At 40.3% G+C, this 21,555-nt stretch overlaps 3 protein-coding genes across 3 annotated transcripts; 1 reads left to right on the forward strand and 2 right to left on the reverse strand.

Moving 5' to 3' along the window:
* Positions 1 to 4,374: 4,374 nt before the first annotated feature.
* LOC311028346 (uncharacterized protein) lies at positions 4,375 to 7,055 on the reverse strand. The gene has a single exon (XM_084032835.1). The coding sequence runs from the start codon at positions 6,974 to 6,976 to the stop codon at positions 5,810 to 5,812; it is 1,167 nt and encodes a 388-aa protein (XP_083888961.1). The 5' UTR covers positions 6,977 to 7,055; the 3' UTR covers positions 4,375 to 5,809.
* Positions 7,056 to 9,277: 2,222 nt separating this feature from the next.
* On the reverse strand, positions 9,278 to 14,214 carry LOC311028345 (uncharacterized protein). Its single transcript, XM_084032834.1, has 2 exons — positions 13,733 to 14,214; positions 9,278 to 11,914 (listed from the first exon to the last, which is right to left on the reverse strand). Exons 1-2 carry the CDS (start codon positions 13,923 to 13,925, stop codon positions 10,659 to 10,661), a joined length of 1,449 nt encoding a protein of 482 aa, XP_083888960.1. The 5' UTR covers positions 13,926 to 14,214; the 3' UTR covers positions 9,278 to 10,658.
* Positions 14,215 to 15,818: 1,604 nt separating this feature from the next.
* Positions 15,819 to 21,323, forward strand: LOC311027433 (putative HLA class I histocompatibility antigen, alpha chain H; the record flags this gene model as incomplete). The annotated part of the gene is made up of 6 exons (XM_084031460.1): positions 15,819 to 16,202; positions 17,421 to 17,687; positions 19,912 to 20,077; positions 20,183 to 20,274; positions 20,380 to 20,673; positions 21,124 to 21,323. The coding sequence occupies exons 1-6, from the start codon at positions 16,145 to 16,147 to the stop codon at positions 21,321 to 21,323; spliced, it is 1,077 nt and encodes a 358-aa protein (XP_083887586.1). The 5' UTR covers positions 15,819 to 16,144.
* Between the last annotated feature and the right edge of the window lie 232 nt (positions 21,324 to 21,555).

The following is a 21,555-nucleotide window of genomic DNA, read 5'->3' on the forward strand; positions in this document are numbered from 1 at the left end:
AAGAAATAAAGATTGTTAACTTATACATCATACATGCCTGTATTCATTTGTGTGCGGACCTGTGTATGGGATGTTTTCGGGAAACCCCCTCTGAGATATTAAAGTTAAAGGAGTATACTCTTTAGGTGAAAGTCCTAAGGTGGCGTTGTCGGTGTTATATAGATTCTCTAGATCTGCTGCTCACAGTTAGACGGGGCCCAAGTGCACGCAGCGGCGGCGACGGGCCACAGAGACAAAGACGTATTCTGCGCTTGATGGCAATACGGCGGCTTATATACTTACACTTGTAAACGGTGGGCGCTGCCATGACTCTGCAACAGACAGTCTGATTGCACAATTAGTACCTGCCCGGGCTGGCTACTTTAATTCATTTTCTTCTTCTTTGGTGGTGAATAGACAGCAGACAATGGTGTTTGAGGTTAATTATTGCCACCGCATGGACATATTTTTCGTGCACCACTGCAATGCATTGTGGGTGATATACAGCTCTGGAGTGACCATCGCTGTTGACTCGATCACTCAGCCCTCAAGGCTCGATCTCACCGGAGTTCACTTCAGCTGTTCAGAGAAATGGAACTGCCCTTATGATGGCGGCGGGGATTCCCCCGAGGGCAAGTGAGCGAGGGCGACTCAACCTGTTTTTGAAACGCAGCCCGGATGTTCTCTTTTCAACAATGGCGCCTGGTTTCAGTAGAAGAGTTCCTTCGTGCTGGTTGGTTGGAAAAGTGGGAAATAACTTCAAGGGTCTAGTAGAATGTGGAAAATCTAAGGAAGGGAGAAGAATAATTATGAGATTTCTTATCTCATCTGGTTTAATTAAAAGAATATAACAAAAGAGGAAATAAGAAAGAAGTAAAGTCCAGCAGATGGCGGTATATGCAACATTAAGGATACCGACTGCCATTAAACGCCACAGAAGAAGAAGAAGTCGCGGCGTACCCGGATGTTCCATCTTCAACAATGGCGCCTGGTTTCAGTAGAGGAGTTCCTTCGTGGAGTTGAGAAAGTGTCTGTTAGCTTCAGCAGTACTGATCCATCAGAGTCTCTGTGTGTCTGGATAAACCTGTTTGGATGGACTTTGTACTCTTCACCTTTTATTCTGAATATTTTAACTCTCAATCATCTCCCGGGAGCCTACGAAGCTAAGCTAGCTAGCTTAGCATGCTAGCTGGAAACAGATTTTGACGGAGTTTGTGTGGAGTAAAACCGTCTCTCTCGTCGCGGGAAAATGAGTAAAGTCCAAGTGATGAGAGCTTTGGTGGAGCAGCGACTAAGTGCGGCTGCTGAAGAGATATTTGGGCTGTTTGAAAGAACGGTAGCAGAATACGAGGAGGAACTTTCTCGTTCTAAAGAGGAGAACGAGCGACAGCGGAAGCTACTGGACGCTGTTTTCCTGCCTGAAGTCCGGTTACACAGAGCAGGTTGGTGCTTACTTTTTATACGTTAGGTACGGCAGTGTTCTAATATGAGTTGCGTTAACGTGTGACAGGAGGTAACATGCAACACGCATAGGACCAAAACGTTTACTTCTGCATCCGTATTACAGTTGTTCACATTTGCTGAAAGACTAAATCCTAATCTCTGAACCTAAAGGTCGGTGGCCTAAACGCATGTTTTTAATTGAAGCTAAACACATTCTCACTTACAAAAACACATGTTTCTCTGTGATGTACTTTTGATGCATTATGCTGACCACAGGCTGCAGAAGTTAAACACAATTACAGTCAGTATGTGATGGTTTGATTTATCCAGAAGAATCAGAGGTTTTGTGAATGTAGTTTGAAAACTGGGTTTTGTGTTTACAGTTTAGAAGAAAGTTTGGAATGTTTCAAGTTCTTAACAATTATGAAAAACTGTAACAAATGTATTCATCTCAAGCTACTGATGACTGCATTACTGCTGGTGCATTTTATTTTTGCAGTTTGTCTGTCTGCCTGTTTGGTTTCAGAAAAAAAACAGTGTACTGGTGACTGATTGTTCAGCTGTTCGAAACGTCTCTATATTCTGTATGTGTGTTTATTGTTTTCCTGCAGACGTCCAGCAGCTGTTGGTGACTAAAGAAGAGGTTCCCTTTGAGCAGCAGGACTGGAGCTCCAGTCTGGACCAGGAGGACCCAGACCCCCCACACATTAAAGAAGAATGGGAAGAACTCTGGACCAGTCAGCAAGGAGAGAAGCATCGAGGCCTGGAGGAGGTTGGTATCAAGTTCCCATTGACTCTTGTCCCTGTTAAGAGTGAAGAAGACAACGATGAAGAGAAACCTCAGTCCTCAGGGCTGGTTTCAGCTGCAGCCAGAGGCTCAACTGAACAGATGGAAACAGAAGCTGATGAAGAGGACTGTAGGGGACTAGAACCAGCCAGGAACTCAGATTCACATTTACAACCAGATACTGATGACAAGACTGGAGACTCTTCTGAACCTGAGACTGATGACTCTTCTGATTGGCAGGAGACCAACGAACTTCGGTCAGGTTTAAAGGCTTTGAAAAATTATCCTGTCAGTGAATTTAGATGCAGAACTGGTAAGAAACCAATTCGCTGCTCTCAGTGTTGGAAACAATTCAGCCTCCGTGGAAGTCTAAACAGACACATGAAAAGTCATACAGGAGAAAAACCTTTCAGCTGCTCAGTGTGTGGTAGAGGTTTTACTGAAAATGGTAATCTGAAGACACACATGAGAACTCATACAGGAGAAAAACCTTTCAGCTGCTCAGTGTGTGGTAAATGTTTCACAGTAAGTGGACGTCTGAAGACACACATGAGAGCTCATACAGGAGAAAAACCTTTCAGCTGCTCAGTGTGTGGTAAAGGTTTCACTGTAAATGGTGCTATGAAGACACACATGATGACTCATACAGGAGAAAAACCCTTCAGCTGCTCAGTGTGTGGTAAAGGTTTCACTGTAAATGGTACTCTGAAGACACACATGAGAACACATACAGGAGAAAAACCCTTCAGCTGCTCAGTGTGTGGTAAAGGTTTCACTGTAAGTGGACATCTGAAGACACACATGATGACTCATACAGGAGAAAAACCTTTCAGCTGCTCAGTGTGTAATAAATCATTTATACAACGTCAACATTTACATACACACATGAGAAGTCATACATGAGCATAGTATAACAGTACACATTAAATTGGTTCAGGTTTTCACTGAGCTTTTATTGTTTTGATTTCGTCCTCATGATATGTGGGTTGTTGGCTTTAGGTTATGCTGATAGATGAGGATCTCTATTTATTTTTGGGGGGGATAAAATCTGACATTCAAGCAGTTTAGTTTTTATTTTCCTTTCTGTAAGTATCAACACTGATTCTGGTTAATTGACAGCCTGGATTCCTAAAAATACCCATGTCAGGCCAGTATTTTACTTTTTCCATGTATTTTCATAATTAGCCATTTTTATGATATATTTTGGATGATTTATTTGATTTCTTAAGTATATTCTACTTCGGATGTTTGTATTTTTGCTAAAATATGATCACATAATTGTTGTCTTGTAGAAATGCATACTACTACTCTGTGAACACGGTCCTGTCAATATATTGTAAGTGTACATCTGCATTGATACAAATAAATTGGATGTATGCCAGGTCTGTGTCTGCCCCATCATTACAGCACAACTTATTCTTTAATGTTTTTATTTACGTTTCTTATGGAAATGATCTTGCTGTGCATCACCTCTTCTGATACACAGAAATAAATCCAGAGAAATAATCCTTTGAGTCGTCTCTTTCCACGCCCTACCGTTAAATACAGGATATATATTTGATCTCATCTATGAGATATCTACAGTATATCTTAACTATAAGCTTAAAGGCTTTTGATAAATACTATAGACACTGAGTCTCAGGGAAGTTAAGTTGAGAAATAATCCATGGGATATGGTGTTATTAATTTCTGCCTCAGTGATGAATAGGACAAATTTGATGGATAGCTTGTTTATTATTGTCTTTATTATTAGAATTAGGGAATAGTAATCAGAATCATCAGCTGCATGGGGGTTCAGGTTCTTCTGAATATTAAGTTCTTCAAATAAGTGAAACAACACAGAGTTCCCTCAGGAACGTTTATCTGGACATCGTCGGTGAAAAAAAAAGTACAGTTTTGACACTGATATCAGCGATGTGTGGTCGAGTTCCGTCTCCTTCGAGTCAACGATAGCACGCCACGCTTAATGAATTTAGCATTTATGGCTAACAAGAAAAGTTGAAACTTGGCAGAAAGTCCTCTTATGGTTAGAGATGTTCCGATACCATTTTCCCCTCCCGATACCGATATTTGTGCTGTGGGTATCGGCCGATAGCGAGTACCAATACCGATACCAGTACACCCTGAGGAAGGCGCAAGCCGACACACGTTTTTTTTTTAATTACCCACTAAAATAAAGGGTTTTTAACTTTTTCAAACTCACCTAAGTGCCTGTACTTTTTTTCTTTTTGATTAAATTACCCTTAGCAAGAGCACCGGTGGTTTGAGGGACACCAGCAGCGCTCCTGTGATCCTTTTCTACCGATACCAGTGTGTTTAAAAAAGAAAGAAAGAAAACGATCATACTACGCTTGCATGACTGGGATATGATTATCATTGTGGTACGGCCTGGCTTAGGTTAAACCCTTTGTAAAACATGAATCAATACAGCAAGTGGAAGCCATTTATTTTAAAATAGAACAGTATAAAACAGCAACTTAACTAAATAAATATAGGAATAATTATTAAAAATTGAAGTGCAGCCACAATATTTTCCAGGACTGTCAGGGGTCGGTCATCCAGCACAATAAACTCGAAAATTTTGTCGGTTATCTTTGTTGCTTTTTGGCTGACTTTGAGGAATTTATCTCGTCACTGGAAGGCAGTTTCCAGACTTTGCTGCTGCAGTATGTAGTTCTTTTCCTCCTTAGCTTTGTTAAATTCGTCGCGTCGCGTCTTCAAATGTTTGATTAAGTTGCTGGTGTTGAAATTGAGTCTTTGCATATGTTGCTTGTCACCGTCTTACTGGTGGGAACATCCACTGTGAAGTACTGCCAAACCGCCAACATGATGCGCTAACTTTAGCTCCTTTTAATCGGTGTCAGGTGATCAATTCTTCTTCGTCCAATAGACATCTGGTTAGGCAATGTTTGCCCTGCTCGTAATATTCAATTAAAATGCTATTCGTTTTCCATCCACTTTATGAGGTATGGTTGAAAGCCTTTGGTTTATTGTGTTACAGTTGATACAAGTGTGTTTGTTGAAGTTTACGTCAGTGTAGAGTGCAAATCATTACTGTTAATCCTTTGTACCTTAGCTCCAGAGGTAACCTTTGCAGGATTTGTGGGCCTAAAGCAACCACAGATATGGGGCCCATCCTCACTCTTTCAATTGCAATTAACCTTTGCAAAACCTCATTAAGTGGTTTTAATTCCTGGTTCACTTGAATTATAGCAGTGTTTAGCCTCTCTGATAGATTGTGCAAGCTTTCCACATTTTGATGTGTTCAGCAGACCTGTCATGCTGTTTTAACTGGGATGATATAGGTTTTTTGGAGCCTCTATTTATTGGACTTTTGTCACTAGTGAGCAGGGTTCTTTATCTGACAGTTGTTTTGGCCAGAGAGCAGGTACATCCTGCAGTACAGTAAGATCTTTACAACAATCACCATGTGTGTGAGAGAGGGGTAGCGATGGCATCTTTATCATCAGCGCAAGCATTATCACATTTTTCTGTGACGTCATTTCTGTGAACTTTTTTCATCACAAACTGTAACTGAATGGTTGCTCCCCTGTGTGTTGTGACAAATGGGTATGTCAGATTTCCAATTTGTATAAAACCTTAGTCACAAACAGAACTGAAGGGGATCTCTTCAGTGTGAGTTATCATGTGCACTTTCAGATCTGCCTTGCACACAAATATTTTATAACAGACTGAGCAACTGAAAGATTCCTCTCCTGTGTGGATTGTCATGTGTTTCTGTAAACATCGGCCCTCTGCAAAAGATTTTTTACAAACTGAGCAAATGAATGGTTTTTCGCCTGTATGAGTTCTTATGTGTCTCTTCAGATCTACACTTTGAGTGAAACCTTTATGACACACTGAGCAGCTGAAAGGTCTTTCTCCTGTATGAATTATCATGTGCTTCTGTAAACTTCCGCTCTGTGTAAAACATTTATCACAAACTGAGCAGCTAAAAGGTCTTTCTCCTGTATGAGTTCGCATGTGTCTCTTCAGATCTCCCCTTTCAATAAAACCTTTATGACACACTGAGCAGCTGAAAGGTATCTCTCCTGTGTGAGTCACCATGTGTTTCTGTAAGTTTCCACTGTGTGCAAAAGATTTCTCACAAACTGAGCAGCTGAAAGGTTTTCCTCCTGTGTGACTTATCATGTGTACCTTTAGGGCTGCCTTACGCACAAATCTTTTATCGCAAACTGAGCAGCTGAAGGGTTTCTCCCCAGTGTGAGTTATCATGTGTGTCTTTAAACGTCGGCTCTGTGCAAAAGATTTCTCACAAACTGAGCAGCTATAAGGTTTTTCTCCTGTATGAGTTATCACGTGTCTCTTTAGATCCCCCCTTTCAAAGAAACCTTTATCACACACAGAGCAGCTGAAACGTTTCTCTCCTGTGTGGACTCTGACATGTTTCTGTAAAGTTCCACTCTGTGCAAAAGACTTCTCACAAACCAAGCAGCTGAAAGGTTTTTCTCCTGTGTGAGTTCTAATATGTCTCTTCAGGTTTCCACTGTTGCCAAATGTTTTTCTACACTGAGAGCAGCTAAATGTTTTTTCACCAGTCCTACAAATAAAATCACTGTCAGGGACTTCATCATTTTTCAAAGCCTTTAAACCAGACTGATGTTCTCTGGTCTCCCGCCAATCATCACTGTGTTCAGTCTCAGGTTCAGAAGAGTCTCCAATCTCATCATCAGTATCTGGTTGGAAATGTGAGTTCCTGGCTGGTTCTGGTCCTCCAAAGTCCTCTTCATCAGCTTCTGTTTCCATCTTTTCAGTTGAGCATCTGGCTGCAGCTGAAACCAGCCCTGAGGACTGAGGTTTCTCTTCATCGTCGTCTTCTTCACTCTTAACAGGGACAACAGTCAATGGGAACTTGATACCAACCTCCTCCAGGCCTCGATGCTTCTCTCCTTGCTGACTGGTCCAGAGTTCTTCCTGTTCTTCTTTAATGTGTGGGGGGTCTGGGTCCTCCTGGTCCAGACTGGAGCTCCAGTCCTGCTGCTCAAAGGGAACCTCTTCTTTAGTCACCAACAGCTGCTGGACGTCTGCAAGAAAACAATAAACACACACACACACCCACACACACACACACAGTTACAGAGACATTTTTAGTAAAACAGCTGTAGATATAGTGTTTTTTCTGCCATCATTCATCACCTCTGGTGCTTTTTACACCATAGAGATCGACCTTTGGTGACACCTGCTGTGTGTTTTACAATACATCATATCAATACAGCGTTATAGAAAATGGGTTGCCTGTATTAAGTGGCAGGGGGAAGTGAATAAGTGGCAGCAATGCCTTTTTGGATATTTAATTACTTTAATGGAGATATAGTAATTTGAATGTTGTTGATAAATGTGAGTGGACAGTGAAAACAATTTAGTTTCATTTGTACTTTGTTTTTCAATCATTTCAAACTAAACTCAAGAGATCAAATGATATGTGAATTCAGCAAACTGTCAAAAAATAATGATTGGTTATGAACGAGTTTCATTATCAACATGAACAAATATTAAATCTCCGAAAATGAGTGAAATAGACCCAACCACCTTCCCCATAACTCAAACAATTAATAACTTAATTTGTCATATAAACTGTTGTGACTGGAAGCCTAGATTCCCTTTTAATGTGAATTCCAACCTTGGAATTAAATAATATTTCTAATAATTTGAACCTTCTTTATATCCAGTCGGACCTGATGAGCCATTCAGGACACAGAAGCCCTCAAAGATGAGCCCGTGAACAGTGAGAGGAGAAGTAAAGTGAACCAACCTGCTCTGTGTAACCGGACTTCAGGGATGGAAACAGCGTCCAGTAGCTTCCGCTGTCGCTCGTTCTCCTCTTTAGAACGAGAAAGTTCATCCTCGTATTCTGCTACCGTTCTTTCAAACAGCTCAAATATCTCTTCAGCAGCCGCACTTAGTCGCTGCTCCACCAAAGCTCTCATCACTTGGACTTTACTCATTTTCCCGCGACGAGAGAGACGTTTTTACTGCACACAAACGCCAACCCAGCTAGCATGCTAAGCTAACTAGCTTAGCTTCCTAGGCTACTGGGCGATGATTCAGAGTTAAAACATTCAGAATAAAAGGTGAAGAGTACAAAGTCCATCCAGACAGGTTTATCCAGACACACAGAGACTCTGATGGATCAGTACTGGTGAAGCTAACAGACACTTTCTCAACACCATGAAGGAACTCTCGTTTCTCGCTGTTTCTACTAACGCCAGGCGCCATCTTGCTAAAAGACAACATCCGGTGGGTAACCTTCTTCTTCTTCTTTTAGTTTTATGGCGGGTTGCAGCCATTACTTTGAAGGTGCACACCGCCACCTACTGAACGGGAGTATGTATAATGAGCCCTTGGACTACTTTACATCACCAGGCAACAAATAAATACATTAAAAAACAACAACAACCACCACTATTCATTTAACTCTATGAATTAACCATATCTTCACATATTAGACAACAGCTTTCTATGTGTCCTGTACCCCCCTTCCTGTTGCTCCCATGATACCCACACGGTTCTGGTGGGCAACCTACAAAATAAAAGTCCCTAAATATATAAATTATTCTGCGAACCTTTCCATCTCTTCTTGGTGCAGAGGCGACTTGTCAGTGAAGTTGCAATCATGCTTGTGTCATATACAACATGATGACGTATGTACAAAGTAAAGAGGTGTGTGAGGATGGGGGACATTTAATAAAGGAAAACACATACTTGCAGAAGACAATCCAATAATGGCCTTCTGGTCATTTTTTGCTCCTAAATATGCAAAATAATTAAAGTTACACAACAAAATGAATGCCAAAATCTCTGCAGCACTACGTTGTAACAATATGAATTAAATGTTGTAACATAAATAGCCCTGTGAGGGGCAGACGGGGGCTATGAAAACTTAGGAGGTAGAGAATATGGATGTATTATTATAACATCCATGGTACAGAGGAGGTGATGTGCTGCATCATCCTTTGTGCAGGAAACTGTAATTAAAATAACGTTTATTAAAAACAAGTTGTGGTGTATTGATGAAGTGGATGCAGACGTAGTATTTATTCACTTTATTCATCCATAGCTCTTACAACACATTGACAGGACCATGTTCACAGAGGTACCAAAAGCACAAGTACGCATTTCTACCACACAACAATTATGTGTTCAATAATATACCACAAATACCTACATATATTAACATCACATCAGAGGAGGTGTCAAATGTATTTAGTAAATCACATAAATCAAACAAAATTATCCTGAAAAATCTTTTTTAAAAATCTGGTTGGTTCAGCCTGGCATTTTGACACCTATATAAAGAACATCACAAACAAAACTAGAATGAAACGGGAGGTTGCATTAACAAGAGTTAACTTTTGGAGATACAATCAAATCATTAAGATAATTGTAAGAGTAAAGTATATATATATTTTTAAGTGTAAATCAAAGCCCTTAGGTGATTTATATATTAGTATTTAAAGGTAAACATATAGAATGTCTCTCTTTTCAAAAGGACATCGTTGATGTCCTGTACCCTCCTGGACTTCCTCACATGTTCAGTCCCGGTGCATCACAGTGTGGATGGGTTGTGTTTGATTAAGTTGAAATTAATGGCCACAGGGTGCTTTTGATCGTATTCTACCTCTATTCTCTGAAATATGGGTCTTGAGACAGCATGCTGTTTCACCTACGAATGCCAAGCCACAGACACATTTGATCATTTAGAGGATGTATTTTTCTCTGACAGTTTACAGTGAAATTGTACTTAAACTTAAAAAAAATGTATAAACAATGAGTGGTTATTATTAAAGAAGGCTCTGAATAAGTCATCAGATAAGGTTCTGTAGGCTTTTTCTTATCTTCAATGTGATCAGGGGTCAACCACTTCAACTGGATGAAATTACAAAGTGCGAATCGACAGAATAGTAGCTTTATGTAGGTCTATCCCATCCTTTTACCCCCAGTTTCTGAATTTAAGTTCTGACCAGCTGAGCTGAAAGCTCACTTGATGTGCTTGTTGCTGGATGAACAGCACCATTTAGCAGGCATGTGTGTAGTGAAGGCCCCTATCTCCCATCATGCAGTGCAGGACAGAGTATTGTGTCAAGTTTGCTGTTTAATGTCCCAAAATGCAAATGTTCTTTATTTCCTATGTGTTTTAGTTTGTAATTTGTCTGTTCAGAACACAATGGTTTAGGTTGGTAGTAGCCATTATTTTTTAACCATTAGTGAGGTCACCGTTCAGTTCTGTTTGTTAAAAAAGAAAAGCCGATGTAATGGCGGATCTTCTTTTCATCATAATATTTATGTGAAAGGCTACATAAGTTTGTCATATCTGCTCTTTCTGAAAAATATACCACAAACGTTGCAACTAAATGGTTCCTCCCCTGTGTTATGTGTCGTGTGGTATGTCAGTTTTACTTTTAGTTTAAAACCTTTATCACAAACATAACTAATTATCTCCTATATGAGTTATCATGTGTGCCTTCAGACCGGACTTGCGCACAAATCTTTTATCGCAAACTGAGCAACTGAAAGGCTTCTCTCCTGTGTGGATTCTCATGTGTGTCTGTAAACATCCTTTCTGTGCAAAAGAATTCTTACAGACTGAACAACTGTAAGGTTTTTCTCCTGTATGAGTTCTCATGTGTCTCTTCAGATCACCGCCTTCAATGAAACCTTTACCACAAACTGAGCAGCTGAAAGGTTTCTCTCCTGTGTGGATTCTCATGTGTTTTTGTAAACTTCTACTATGTGTAAAATATTTCTTACAAACTGAGCAGTTGAAGGGTTTTTCTCCTGTGTGAGTTATCATGTGTCTCTTCAGGTGTCCACTCTCAGTGAAACCTTTAAGACAAACTGAGCAACTGTACGGTTTCTCTCCTGTGTGAGTTGCCATGTGTTTCTGTAAACTTCCACTCTGGGCAAAAGAGTTGTTACAAACTGAGCAGCTGTATGGCTTCTCTCCTGTATGCGTTCTCATGTGTCTCTTCAGATCTCCACTTTCAATGAAACCTTTATCACACACGGAGCAGCTGAAAGGTTTCTCTCCTGTGTGGATTCTCATGTGTCTCAGTAAACATCTACTCTGTGTAAAAGAGTTATTACAAACTGAGCAGCAGAAAGGTTTTTCTCCTGTATGAGTTCTCATGTGCATCTTCAGATGATCACTGACACCGAATGTTTTCCCACACTCAGAACATCTGAATGCTTTCTCATCAGCACTACATCTAAAATCACTGTCAGGAACATCATCATTCTTTAAACCTGACCGAGGTTCTCTGGTCTCCTGCCAATCATCACTGTGTTCAGTCTCAGGTTCAGAAGAGTCTCCAGTCTTGTCATAAGTATCTGGTTGTAAATGTGAGTTCCTGGCTGGTTCTGATCCTCCACAGTCCTCTTCATCAGTCTCTGTATCCATGTGTGCAATTTGTCTTTGATGAAGATGTGAGGACTCAGGTTTCTCTTCTTCATCATCATCTTCATCTTCATCATCATCATCTTCACTCTTCACAAGTACAGGAGTGAATGGGAACTTGATATAAGCATCTTCCAGCCCTTGAAGATGCTTTCCCTCCTGACTGGTCCAGAGTTCCTCCTCTTCCTCTTTAATGTGTGGGGTCTCTAGGTCCTCCTGGTCCAGACTGGAGCTCCAGTCCTGCTGCTCAAAGGGAACCTCTTCTTTACTCACCACCAGCTGCTGGACGTCTGCAGGAAAACAGGAAACACACACACAGAATTGGTTAAATGTTTGATTCGGTTAGTGAAGAAGTTGTTGGAAGATAGGTTTCTCCACAGTGTAAACAGAGATCTGGTCCATGCTAATGTATTCAGCTACAGCCCTGTTTCTGCCTAGCTCCGCCATTAACATTATCGTTTTATTAATAGCTGCTAGCTTAATGCTAACTTAACAGAAGTAACTGTTTAATACTTCAATGTTGTTGAAATGGGAGCTTTACTGACTCTCAAAATCCAGAATGTCTTTCATTTTAAAGTATTTTTCTTTTTAAGTCTATTTGTCTTTATTGTTGCTTAACACAAACATGACTGGGGGAGCGCTTTAACTTCGCGGTCACTAGGTAGCTCAACCAGCATGTTTTGTTTTAAACAAGATGATGAATCAGGAGTGCTAAAAGCTCCTCTTCTGTCGAACCATCTTCCAGTTTTGGTTCGTTCTCTCTGTTCTTTTTATGTCTGCCTCATAAAGCATGCTGTAATTGCTTGCTTTGATAAGGGAAATAAGTACAATGTATTATTATTATCGTTATTATAAGCAACCACACAACATATATGGATGTTAACGGATTAAATCTTCACGTCACAACACGAGTTGCCTAGTGTGAGTGGGCCCTCTGGGACTTAAATGAGGTCGCCTGGCTGGTGTGAGAGGCTGCGAGGGTCTGGAATGGCACAAACACAAACGTCACATTACTTTGATGACACAACAAACATGTTATCTAAAAATGTTGGGTTAGGGTTGGAGGTGTGTCTGACTTGATCCCGACTTGTTCCACCGACTGCAAAACCTGGAGCATGATGGGAAACGCCCGGCTGTCGCCTCATCTAAGAGCTGAGTGGCTCTTAGTTTTTTGACAACAAACACCATGTTTAGTAGAAAATGCAAATTTTCTGTGTGATTCTAATATTCAATGCTAGATCTTGGGCTTATTGTATGATGTTGTGCATTAAAATCTGTTAAAGCACAAACTTTTTGTGGTTGATAATAATAATAATGGCAATAATAGGTTATAAATACAGCTGTTATAAATACGAGCAATTAGCCTACGACTGCTTTACGAGGCAGACATAAAAAGCAGAAAGGATAGAACACAATGCCGTTTAATACGGTATAACTGCCAAACTTTACTTATGTGATACATTACATATATTTGGTGTCAATACTGTATACTTATTTGACTTTACTAATGTGTCTAGGTCACCTTACTGTGTCTATACGCCCTTTCACATTATTTTTCCTTTCTTTCCTGACTCTTACGAAACAAACTTCCAAGTATACAATTTCCCGAGTTTACTTTCGAATTGTGATTCTGATTTCCACGGATATATACGAACAAATATCAATTTAAATGCAAATTGAATTTGAGCTAGGAGAAGGAATTTAACGTCGAGGTGAGTTTTAACAAACCATGACAAACATTTTCAGGTAATTTCATGTAAAGGTTATTTCATCTAGACGAAATGTAGACAAACTATCTAAAAAAAATAAAGCAATTTTGGTAACCATGGTAGAGGTAACACTGGTTTGGTCCTTGGAGAACTTGAGATGTTCAAGTTAAGTCTGCTCCAACATGATTGGTCAATACTACTCAAGAGTATAAACGTAAACGCTTCCGATACTGTTGCCTTTTCTGTATTAATACGCAGACTCCGTTTCGATGTCAACGGGTTGCATGTTCTTATCTTCGGGGATGAAGTGGGTCGTGAACCAGCAATCATCTGAACTGCAAAACCCACGCTGGTGTTAACGCAGAGAACACATTCACACTGAGTGTTTAATGGACAAACCTGCTCGGTTTAACTTAAGGCGAGGTTTGGAGTCAGCGTCCAGTAGCTTCCGTATTCGCTCGTTCTCCTCTTTAGAACGAGAAAGTTCCTCCTCGTATTCTGCTACCGTTCTTTCAAACAGCCCAAATATCTCTTCAACAGCCGCACTTAGTCGCTGCTCCACCAAAGCTCTCATCACTTGGACTTTACTCATTTTCCCGCGACGAGAGAGACGTTTTTACTGCACACAAACTCCATCAAACTCCCACTAGCGCCGCGATGCTAACTTCCGAGCAGTCTCCAGCTAGCATGCTAAGACAACTAGCTTAGCTTCCTAGGCTAATGGGAAGAGATGAGTCAGAGCTTAAACATTCAGACAAAAAAATATGAAAAGCCCATTCAGACGGGTTTATCCAGACATACAGAGACTCTGGAGGGTCAGTACTGGTGAAGCTAACAGACACTTTCTCAGCACCACGAAGGAACTCTCCGTTTCTCGCTGTTTCTACTGACGCCAAGCGCCATTTTGCTAAAAGACAAACATCCGGTTCCGCAGTTACTTCGTGGGTAACCTACAAAATAAAAGCACATAAACTTACATTACAAAAATAATATTTAATTTCTCTTGCACTTGCATCTTTCTTACTAGCCATGTTTAGATCATCTGACTAAAGGTTGGGCGTCCTGCTACATTAAAGTAGGGGGTAATTACCTCAATTCCAAAACTAAACAAACATAATGAATAATTTGCTCTGTTCGATCCACTTAAGGTTGTTTTTTTTTTTTTTACTTTTTTTTACTTGCAGAGAGAAGAAAAATAAATAATAATAGTGGTGAATCTGTCTTCTTTTTTCATTGCTAGGGGTCCTCAAAAACCTTCATCTCCTTGTAAGCCTGGAGGAGAGCTCTCGTGTTTCCCTTTCATTAGTTTTAAGGCGCAAAGATGGTTGGCTACAAGGTCCCGCTTAAAAAACATAAAAAAAGGGATTTTGTTCCCCTCCATTTTGAGGTATGGATGAAAAACTTTGCCATCAGTATTATATTGTTCAGAATCAAGTCAGTCTTAATGACCTTCATTATAACACCAAACACAATATTTTCTCTTGTGAGAGGAGTGAGAAGTTTGATTTTGGTTGAGAGACAGTCCTGTAAATCCTCCCAAAAGGCTTCGCAGTACATACAAAGTATAAACAGGTGATCAGTAGTTTCAGATTCAGTATCACAAAAGTTAAAATTTTTATGATCCACACCAAATCTTTTTCTTAGCAGCTCGTTGGATGGATAAATATTACTCATAATTTTAAAATGGACTTCTTTTGTCTTGGGGCTTACAGGATACTTGATATATTTGGTTCTAAATTTCTTAACGTCAGATTCCGAGAAAAGTTGCAGTATGGAGTTTCTGTTTGTTCGTATCGGGAAGAGTATATCATTAAGATGAATGCGCATTAATTTGTTTGAATTTCTCTCGTCCAAACAATTATTACCATTAAAATGGAGTGTGGGTAGATTTACCATAACCAATTGACTATCTATGTTATGTACTAACCCTTTTAATGACAGAGGGATGGCTTCGATTACTTTGTCAAATTGAGCATGTGTGCAAACTATGTCATAATGTGAGCAGAAGCTGTCATATGTTAGCCAGCGTCCCTGGTCATCAATCAAATGGGCAACTGACCAGATATTTTTATCCATCCAGTGCTGTAAGTAGAAAGATCTGCGATCGCATAGAACGTATCTGTTGTTCCAGATGGGATGGATTTTTTTTGAACAAACCTTTGGGGAGATAGTACCACATAAAATTCTTGTTTAGCAGGAATGACTTTAACCATTTTAATTTTAACATAGCATTTAAGCATTCAAAATCAATAGCCTTAAGACCGCCATCCTCGTAATCTTGTACTGTTTCCGATTTTTTCATGTAATGTACCCGATTCTTCCATATGAAATTAAGGTTCAATTGATTAATGGTTTTGTTAGGTGATTAGATGATCATGGACGCGCATTTTCATGAACGTGCCACCCACCCTTTGTCTGTGATTGGTTGGAACATTGTTTATTTTGCTTTTGAGGTGTTGGTAGTACCATTTGTTTTTGTGTGCGATCTCGGAGCCTAGGCTGCCTAGAGAGACGCGGTTTTTTGACGGCCTGCTTATGGGGCGGGCAGCTAGCGGATCGTGAGGTAAAAACAGATGAATGTGATCATTTGTGTTTCGGCCCAGAATCGCTGATACAACCTTTTACTTTCGTTATTAACCTCAGTGGCTCAGTCTTACCCGGCTATTAGTGACGTCAGTGCTCAGCTAAAATCCCCATTGGCTCAGACGGAGGGTGAAGTCAGCGCACCACTACTGCCAGGACCGTTATCACTTTGCCTCCACAATAATAACAAGTGAAGAGTTGAAGACAGCTTGAGAAGGACAGGTGACGATGGAGACGTGGACTGTGCTTCTTCTCCTGGCCGTCGGCCTCCACAGCGCGGCCGCAGGTGAGTCCACACTTTAGTTGTTGGCTTTTAAGTTGCTCGCTTGTAACAGAAGAACTGCGTCATGTCTTTAAGCCCTGTTTATATGAGCCGACGCTTCTTTCGGTCGTCTTTGGTGTTCAGCTCCAGGACTTCCTCCAAGTTCGGGATGAAATGTGTCTCCACACTGAAACACTCGTCTGTTTGAATGTAGTACGTCACTACTGAGTTGGTTTGGTCAGATCTGAAGCTGTTTAGTAGAACTTCACTCACAAATCATCCGTATTAGCACATATTATCATATTACATATATATCATATCAGAGTGTATAAATATTGTGTGATAAGTAAGAAGAAATCCAGGTGAAGAAATGACAAAGTTTGAGGTAATTCATGAGCAGCGTCTCCATTACATAGTTTGTCCTCCAGAGGGAGCTTTTTCATGTTTAACCCTGTATGTAAGACCCAGATATAGAAAAACCTTTTTTACCTTTCAGATGTTGTTGTAGGAGGCCTTTGATGCAGAAATTTAAGAGTTTAAAAAAAAGGTTTATGTATGAATTTAGAGAATAATAATACTAAAAAATAATATTGCAAAATTGGGCTTAGATGGGAGCAGAATTCCTGTATTTGTGCTCACGTCATCTGAACAACAATTCAGAACAACTAAGGGTTCATTTGCAAGGTTGATTGCTTACTACAAAAAAAGACATTTTACTTTTTGTTGAATCTGATGAATCCAGTCCAATGAAACGGAGAGATGTTAGAAGGAAACCTTGAGAGGTTGTGTGAGTTCATGGCCATAAAGCGGGACTTACAAACAAATGTACGATCCAATAGCATTGTGAGACTGAACAATAGAACCCAATAAATAAAATAAAATAATATAAAGCTGAGAGGATTTGGTTTCACACAACATGTTGTTTAACAACGATGTTGAGATTTAACTTCAGTTTACAGAAATCAAGATTTATGAAAGTGAGGGACAAACGGTCAGATTTGGTTTCTTGGTTCTTTCTGTATTTAAAAAAATAACTTTTATACTCAAACATCTGAAATCCACAAACACTCTGACGACAACATCAAACAAAATAAAACCTATTAGTTGAATATGAAAAATAACAAACAGCAATAGAAGAGAGAGAGAAGTAGTTCTTTTGGATTGTGTGTGCAGGAAAACAACATTGTTCAGTGATTTGTTGAAGATAAAAACTGAGATCATGATGTTCATCTTGTGTTGCAGAGATTCACTCGATGAAGTATTTCTTCACGGCGTCCTCTGGAGTCCCAAACTTCCCAGAGTATGTGGCTGTTGCGTTGGTTGATGACGTTGAGGTAATTCACTATGACAGCAACACCAGGAGAGTAGAACCCAAACAGGACTGGATGAGCAGAATCAAAGAAGATTATCCTCAGTACTGGCAGAGTTACACTGAGAGCTGTGAGGTTGTTCAGCAGGCCGACAAAAACAAAATTGAAGTTACAAAGCAGCACTTCAACCAAAGTGGAGGTTTGTTTATATTTCACTTCATTCTGACAACATTTGGTTTATACTTTCATCCTGTATTTTAATAAACACACACACACACAAACACACCCACACACACACACCCACACACACACACACACACACACACACACACACACATCCACTAGATAATCAGCAGAACATTGATTATCAGTCTTTTATTTAATAAATCAGAAAACACGTTCTAGTTCCAGTTTCTCTAATTAGATAATTTTCTGCATTTCTGTGTTTTATATAATTTTGTATTAACTCCTGTTCAGTGTTGTTCAGACAAAAGATTTGAAGATTCAACCTCAGTTCTGATTCTGGTCCACCTCAGCTCTGATGGGGCCTCAGTCCTGCTCACACTGTAGTTCATTAAAGTTAATGCTTTCTCCTTCATTGACGTGATGTTTAGTGTCATTTCCACACAGAAAGAATTCTGAGCTTTTTAATTCTTTAATTCTCTATAAAATATCTATTTTACAAGGTTACATTAGAACACATCATGATAATGTTTAATATGGCCCAGTGCTCTTTGTTACTGAATAATGATGATCATGATGTAACGCAATGCGATCTCCTTGAACGTGATTAGCTGTTAGCTCTGTTATTTAGCCAATTAGGTAACCGGTGTCTCCTGATGATTTGAATTTGTATTTGCTGTTTACAAGATGGATCAGCAACTAGAAAGAGTTGAAGCCACTATTCAGATTTCATATTTGTACTGAATGAATCGGTGGCTGATATGACTGTGTCCCAAACAGAAAGTCTAGAGCAGAGATCTTGAACAGGGGGTCCGGGACCCCTAGGAGGTCCACAGTATGACTGCAGAGGGTCCCCAAAATTATTTGATCCCAAATAAATCCCCAAAGATATGTCAACAAATACACCTTAACATGAATACAACCTATATTGAGGACATACAAATCTTCCAGTTTGTTTAATATTAAGGGTAGAGGGCCCGTTTCACAAAGCAGGTTCAACAAACTCTGAACCTAACCCTGAACTCTGAGTTGAACAACTCTGAGATGGGCAACTCTGAGTTTTCAGTTTCAGAACAGCGGTTTTGAATTAGTTCAGTCAACTCTGAGTATGTAAACTCTGAGTTACGCGCGTGCCTGCCGACTCTACAAAGCCATCATCAATGGAGCTCCGATACTACGATTCACCATGGCAACGGGGAGAGCGTTATTAGATATTACTGATTGTTTATGTAGAAAACAAGCTCATCCTGAGAAAGCGGAGCAACGTAACTGCAGCAAAGTAGAGATAGTTGGCGTGGCAGACAATTACTGCCCGATCTAATGTGTATAACTGTAACTACAATTTTAATAATATTTCACATATTAAACAGTAATATAAGCAGGTATGTCAACAAAGAAATGTACTTAAACATTTCATAAATCTCCCGTTCGCAAAAAAGCTAGCTCCGCAAAGAATCTGGTTGCGGATTATGTCCGCGATATGAAATGTTGAAAATGTCGGAGAATATTGTTTAGATAATATCTAATGTGATTGGAAGGAAAGGTAATCAAAATCCTCTCCCGACGCAAAGCTGCTAGAATCACTTTCATTTCCATATCGATTAGGTTGACGATGAAAGGACGGCACAATTTTTCAGAGTTGATTCAGATTGAGGAAAAAGGCGGAGACATGTAGGGAGAAACTCAGGGTTTGTTGAAGCAAACCTGCTAGCGAGCAGGTTAAGTTCACAGAGTATGTTAGCCGGGTAACTGACTCAGATTTATGCTGAACTGGCTTTGTGAAACCGAAAGAGTTTCCCTCATCTCAGGGTTAACTAACTCAAGGTTTTTACTAAACCTGCTTTGTGAAACGGACCCCGGGTCACTATAAGTCTTGGGGCTACTTGGCCTGAAAACGTTGAAGACCTCTGGTCTAGAGGGGTAAAATACGATGGCAAAGCGAAGCTGGAACACTTTGTGTTCACAATGACCAGGCAAAGCGAACTGCAACACGGACTTGAAGAGAACCGTACTCAGACCATCTCCCCCTGAGACGTCCACACTGTCCAGGTGATGGTTGGCTTTCATGGAGCCAATAACAGTAGCAGGTGTAGCTCCTCTGTTGTCTGTCGATCAGTGTGTGTCTCCATGGAAACGATGTGATATTAACTGATGATCTCACTCTGGTTTAATGCTCTCTCTCTCTCTCTCTCTCTCTCTCTCTCTCTCTCTCTCTCTCTCTCTCTCTCTCTCTCTCTCAGGTGTCCACATTCTCCAGAAGATACTTGGCTGTGAATGGGATGATGAGACCAATGAGGGAAATGGTTTCTTTCAATATGGATATGATGGAGAAGACTTCATTGCGTTTAACTCGAAGACAAAGAGATTGATCGTTTCAAAACAACAGGCTGTCATCACCAATCACAAGTGGGATATGAATAAAGCTGGGTACTGTGCCTCGGCACGGTTACCTGTTGCACATACGTCATCACGTCGTAATACAACACACGTATGGCTTGATGTTGTTTTCAGGGAGCGCCGTCTCCAAGTCATCACAACAGAGATCGACACAGAGAACATGACTGAAACTTTACTGACAAGTCACATCTGCATATATTTCTCGTGTATGTGTCACTAAGGCATTTCAGATACATCAGACATGATCATTAATACACAGCAGATCATAATAATAAGGATAAAGAACCTCTAACCCGTCTCTCTCTCCTCAGACCTTCCCTCAGTGTCCTTCCTCCAGAAGACTCCCTCCTCTCCAATCAGCTGCCACGCTACAGGTTTCTACCCTCAAAGAGCCGAACTGTTCTGGAGGAGAGATGGAGAGGATCTCCATGAGGACGTGGACCTCGGAGAGATCCTCCCCAACCACGATGGAACCTTCCAGATGAGTGCCGACCTGAAACTCTCAGTGGCAGCTGAAGACCGGAGCAGGTACGAGTGTGTGTTTCAGCTCTCTGGTGTGAAGAAGGACATCGTCAACACACTGGACGTCATCAGGAGCAACAAAGGTGAGACTGAGACCAGAAGTGATGAAGGTGGGAAGCACACGCTGAGAAACATAATCAAACATACAAAATACACGTTTATGAAGCGCCTTTTGTTTCTTTTTATGCTTTGAAAGACGTTTTCTTTTCACCCTGTTTGTAAATTAATATTCGTTTTTAAGCTGTAAATGATAAAAACGTTGTGTATCTGTTTTAATGTGCAACCACAGTTCAGCGGTCGTAGGCGCCGTATTGAATGAACTACTGGTCAGTTTTAGAGGATGAGTAGAATGATTTAATAACTGGATGAATGTATGTATCTGTCAGGAGATCAGTCAGGATCAAGTTTTCAAAAGGACCAACATACACACTGAATACAGGATTGTGGTCCGGTTGACAAATGGAGGTTCTTCTCCTGGAACCTGCTTCATCTGTTCAGGTTGTGACTATTTCCTCTTGTTTTGTGCTCAACAGAGAAGCCCACTGACATGACCACCGTCATCATCGTCATCGCTGCAGTCGTACTTCTTGCTCTCGTCCTCGCTGGGATTGGATTCGTGGTTTACAAAAAGAAGAACTGTAAGACCCAAACGGAGACGTTGTCTCATCTCTTCTTGAGTTCAGGCTTTGAGTTGGTGACTTTATCCAGCAAACTTCAACAACAAGCGCTATAAGGCCACGACTAGAAGACACAAACTCATATTCAAGTTCAACATTCATTATATTTTTATTGTCAGATTCAGGTTTCATCACATTTGCTCCTATCTTTCATGTATTTAGTTTAATCCCAGTTTTTCTTTCAGACAAATGCCCGCATACTTGTTAGTACATCTTGTTTTATTATATTTAACATTTTTGTTGCGTTGATTTCCAAAAGTGGCTTTCACTGAGTGCTAAAGTTGGTCA

This window comes from Eutrigla gurnardus (genome assembly GCF_963514095.1).
Source record: "Eutrigla gurnardus genome assembly, chromosome: 17".
NCBI classification, from domain to species: domain Eukaryota; kingdom Metazoa; phylum Chordata; class Actinopteri; order Perciformes; family Triglidae; genus Eutrigla; species Eutrigla gurnardus.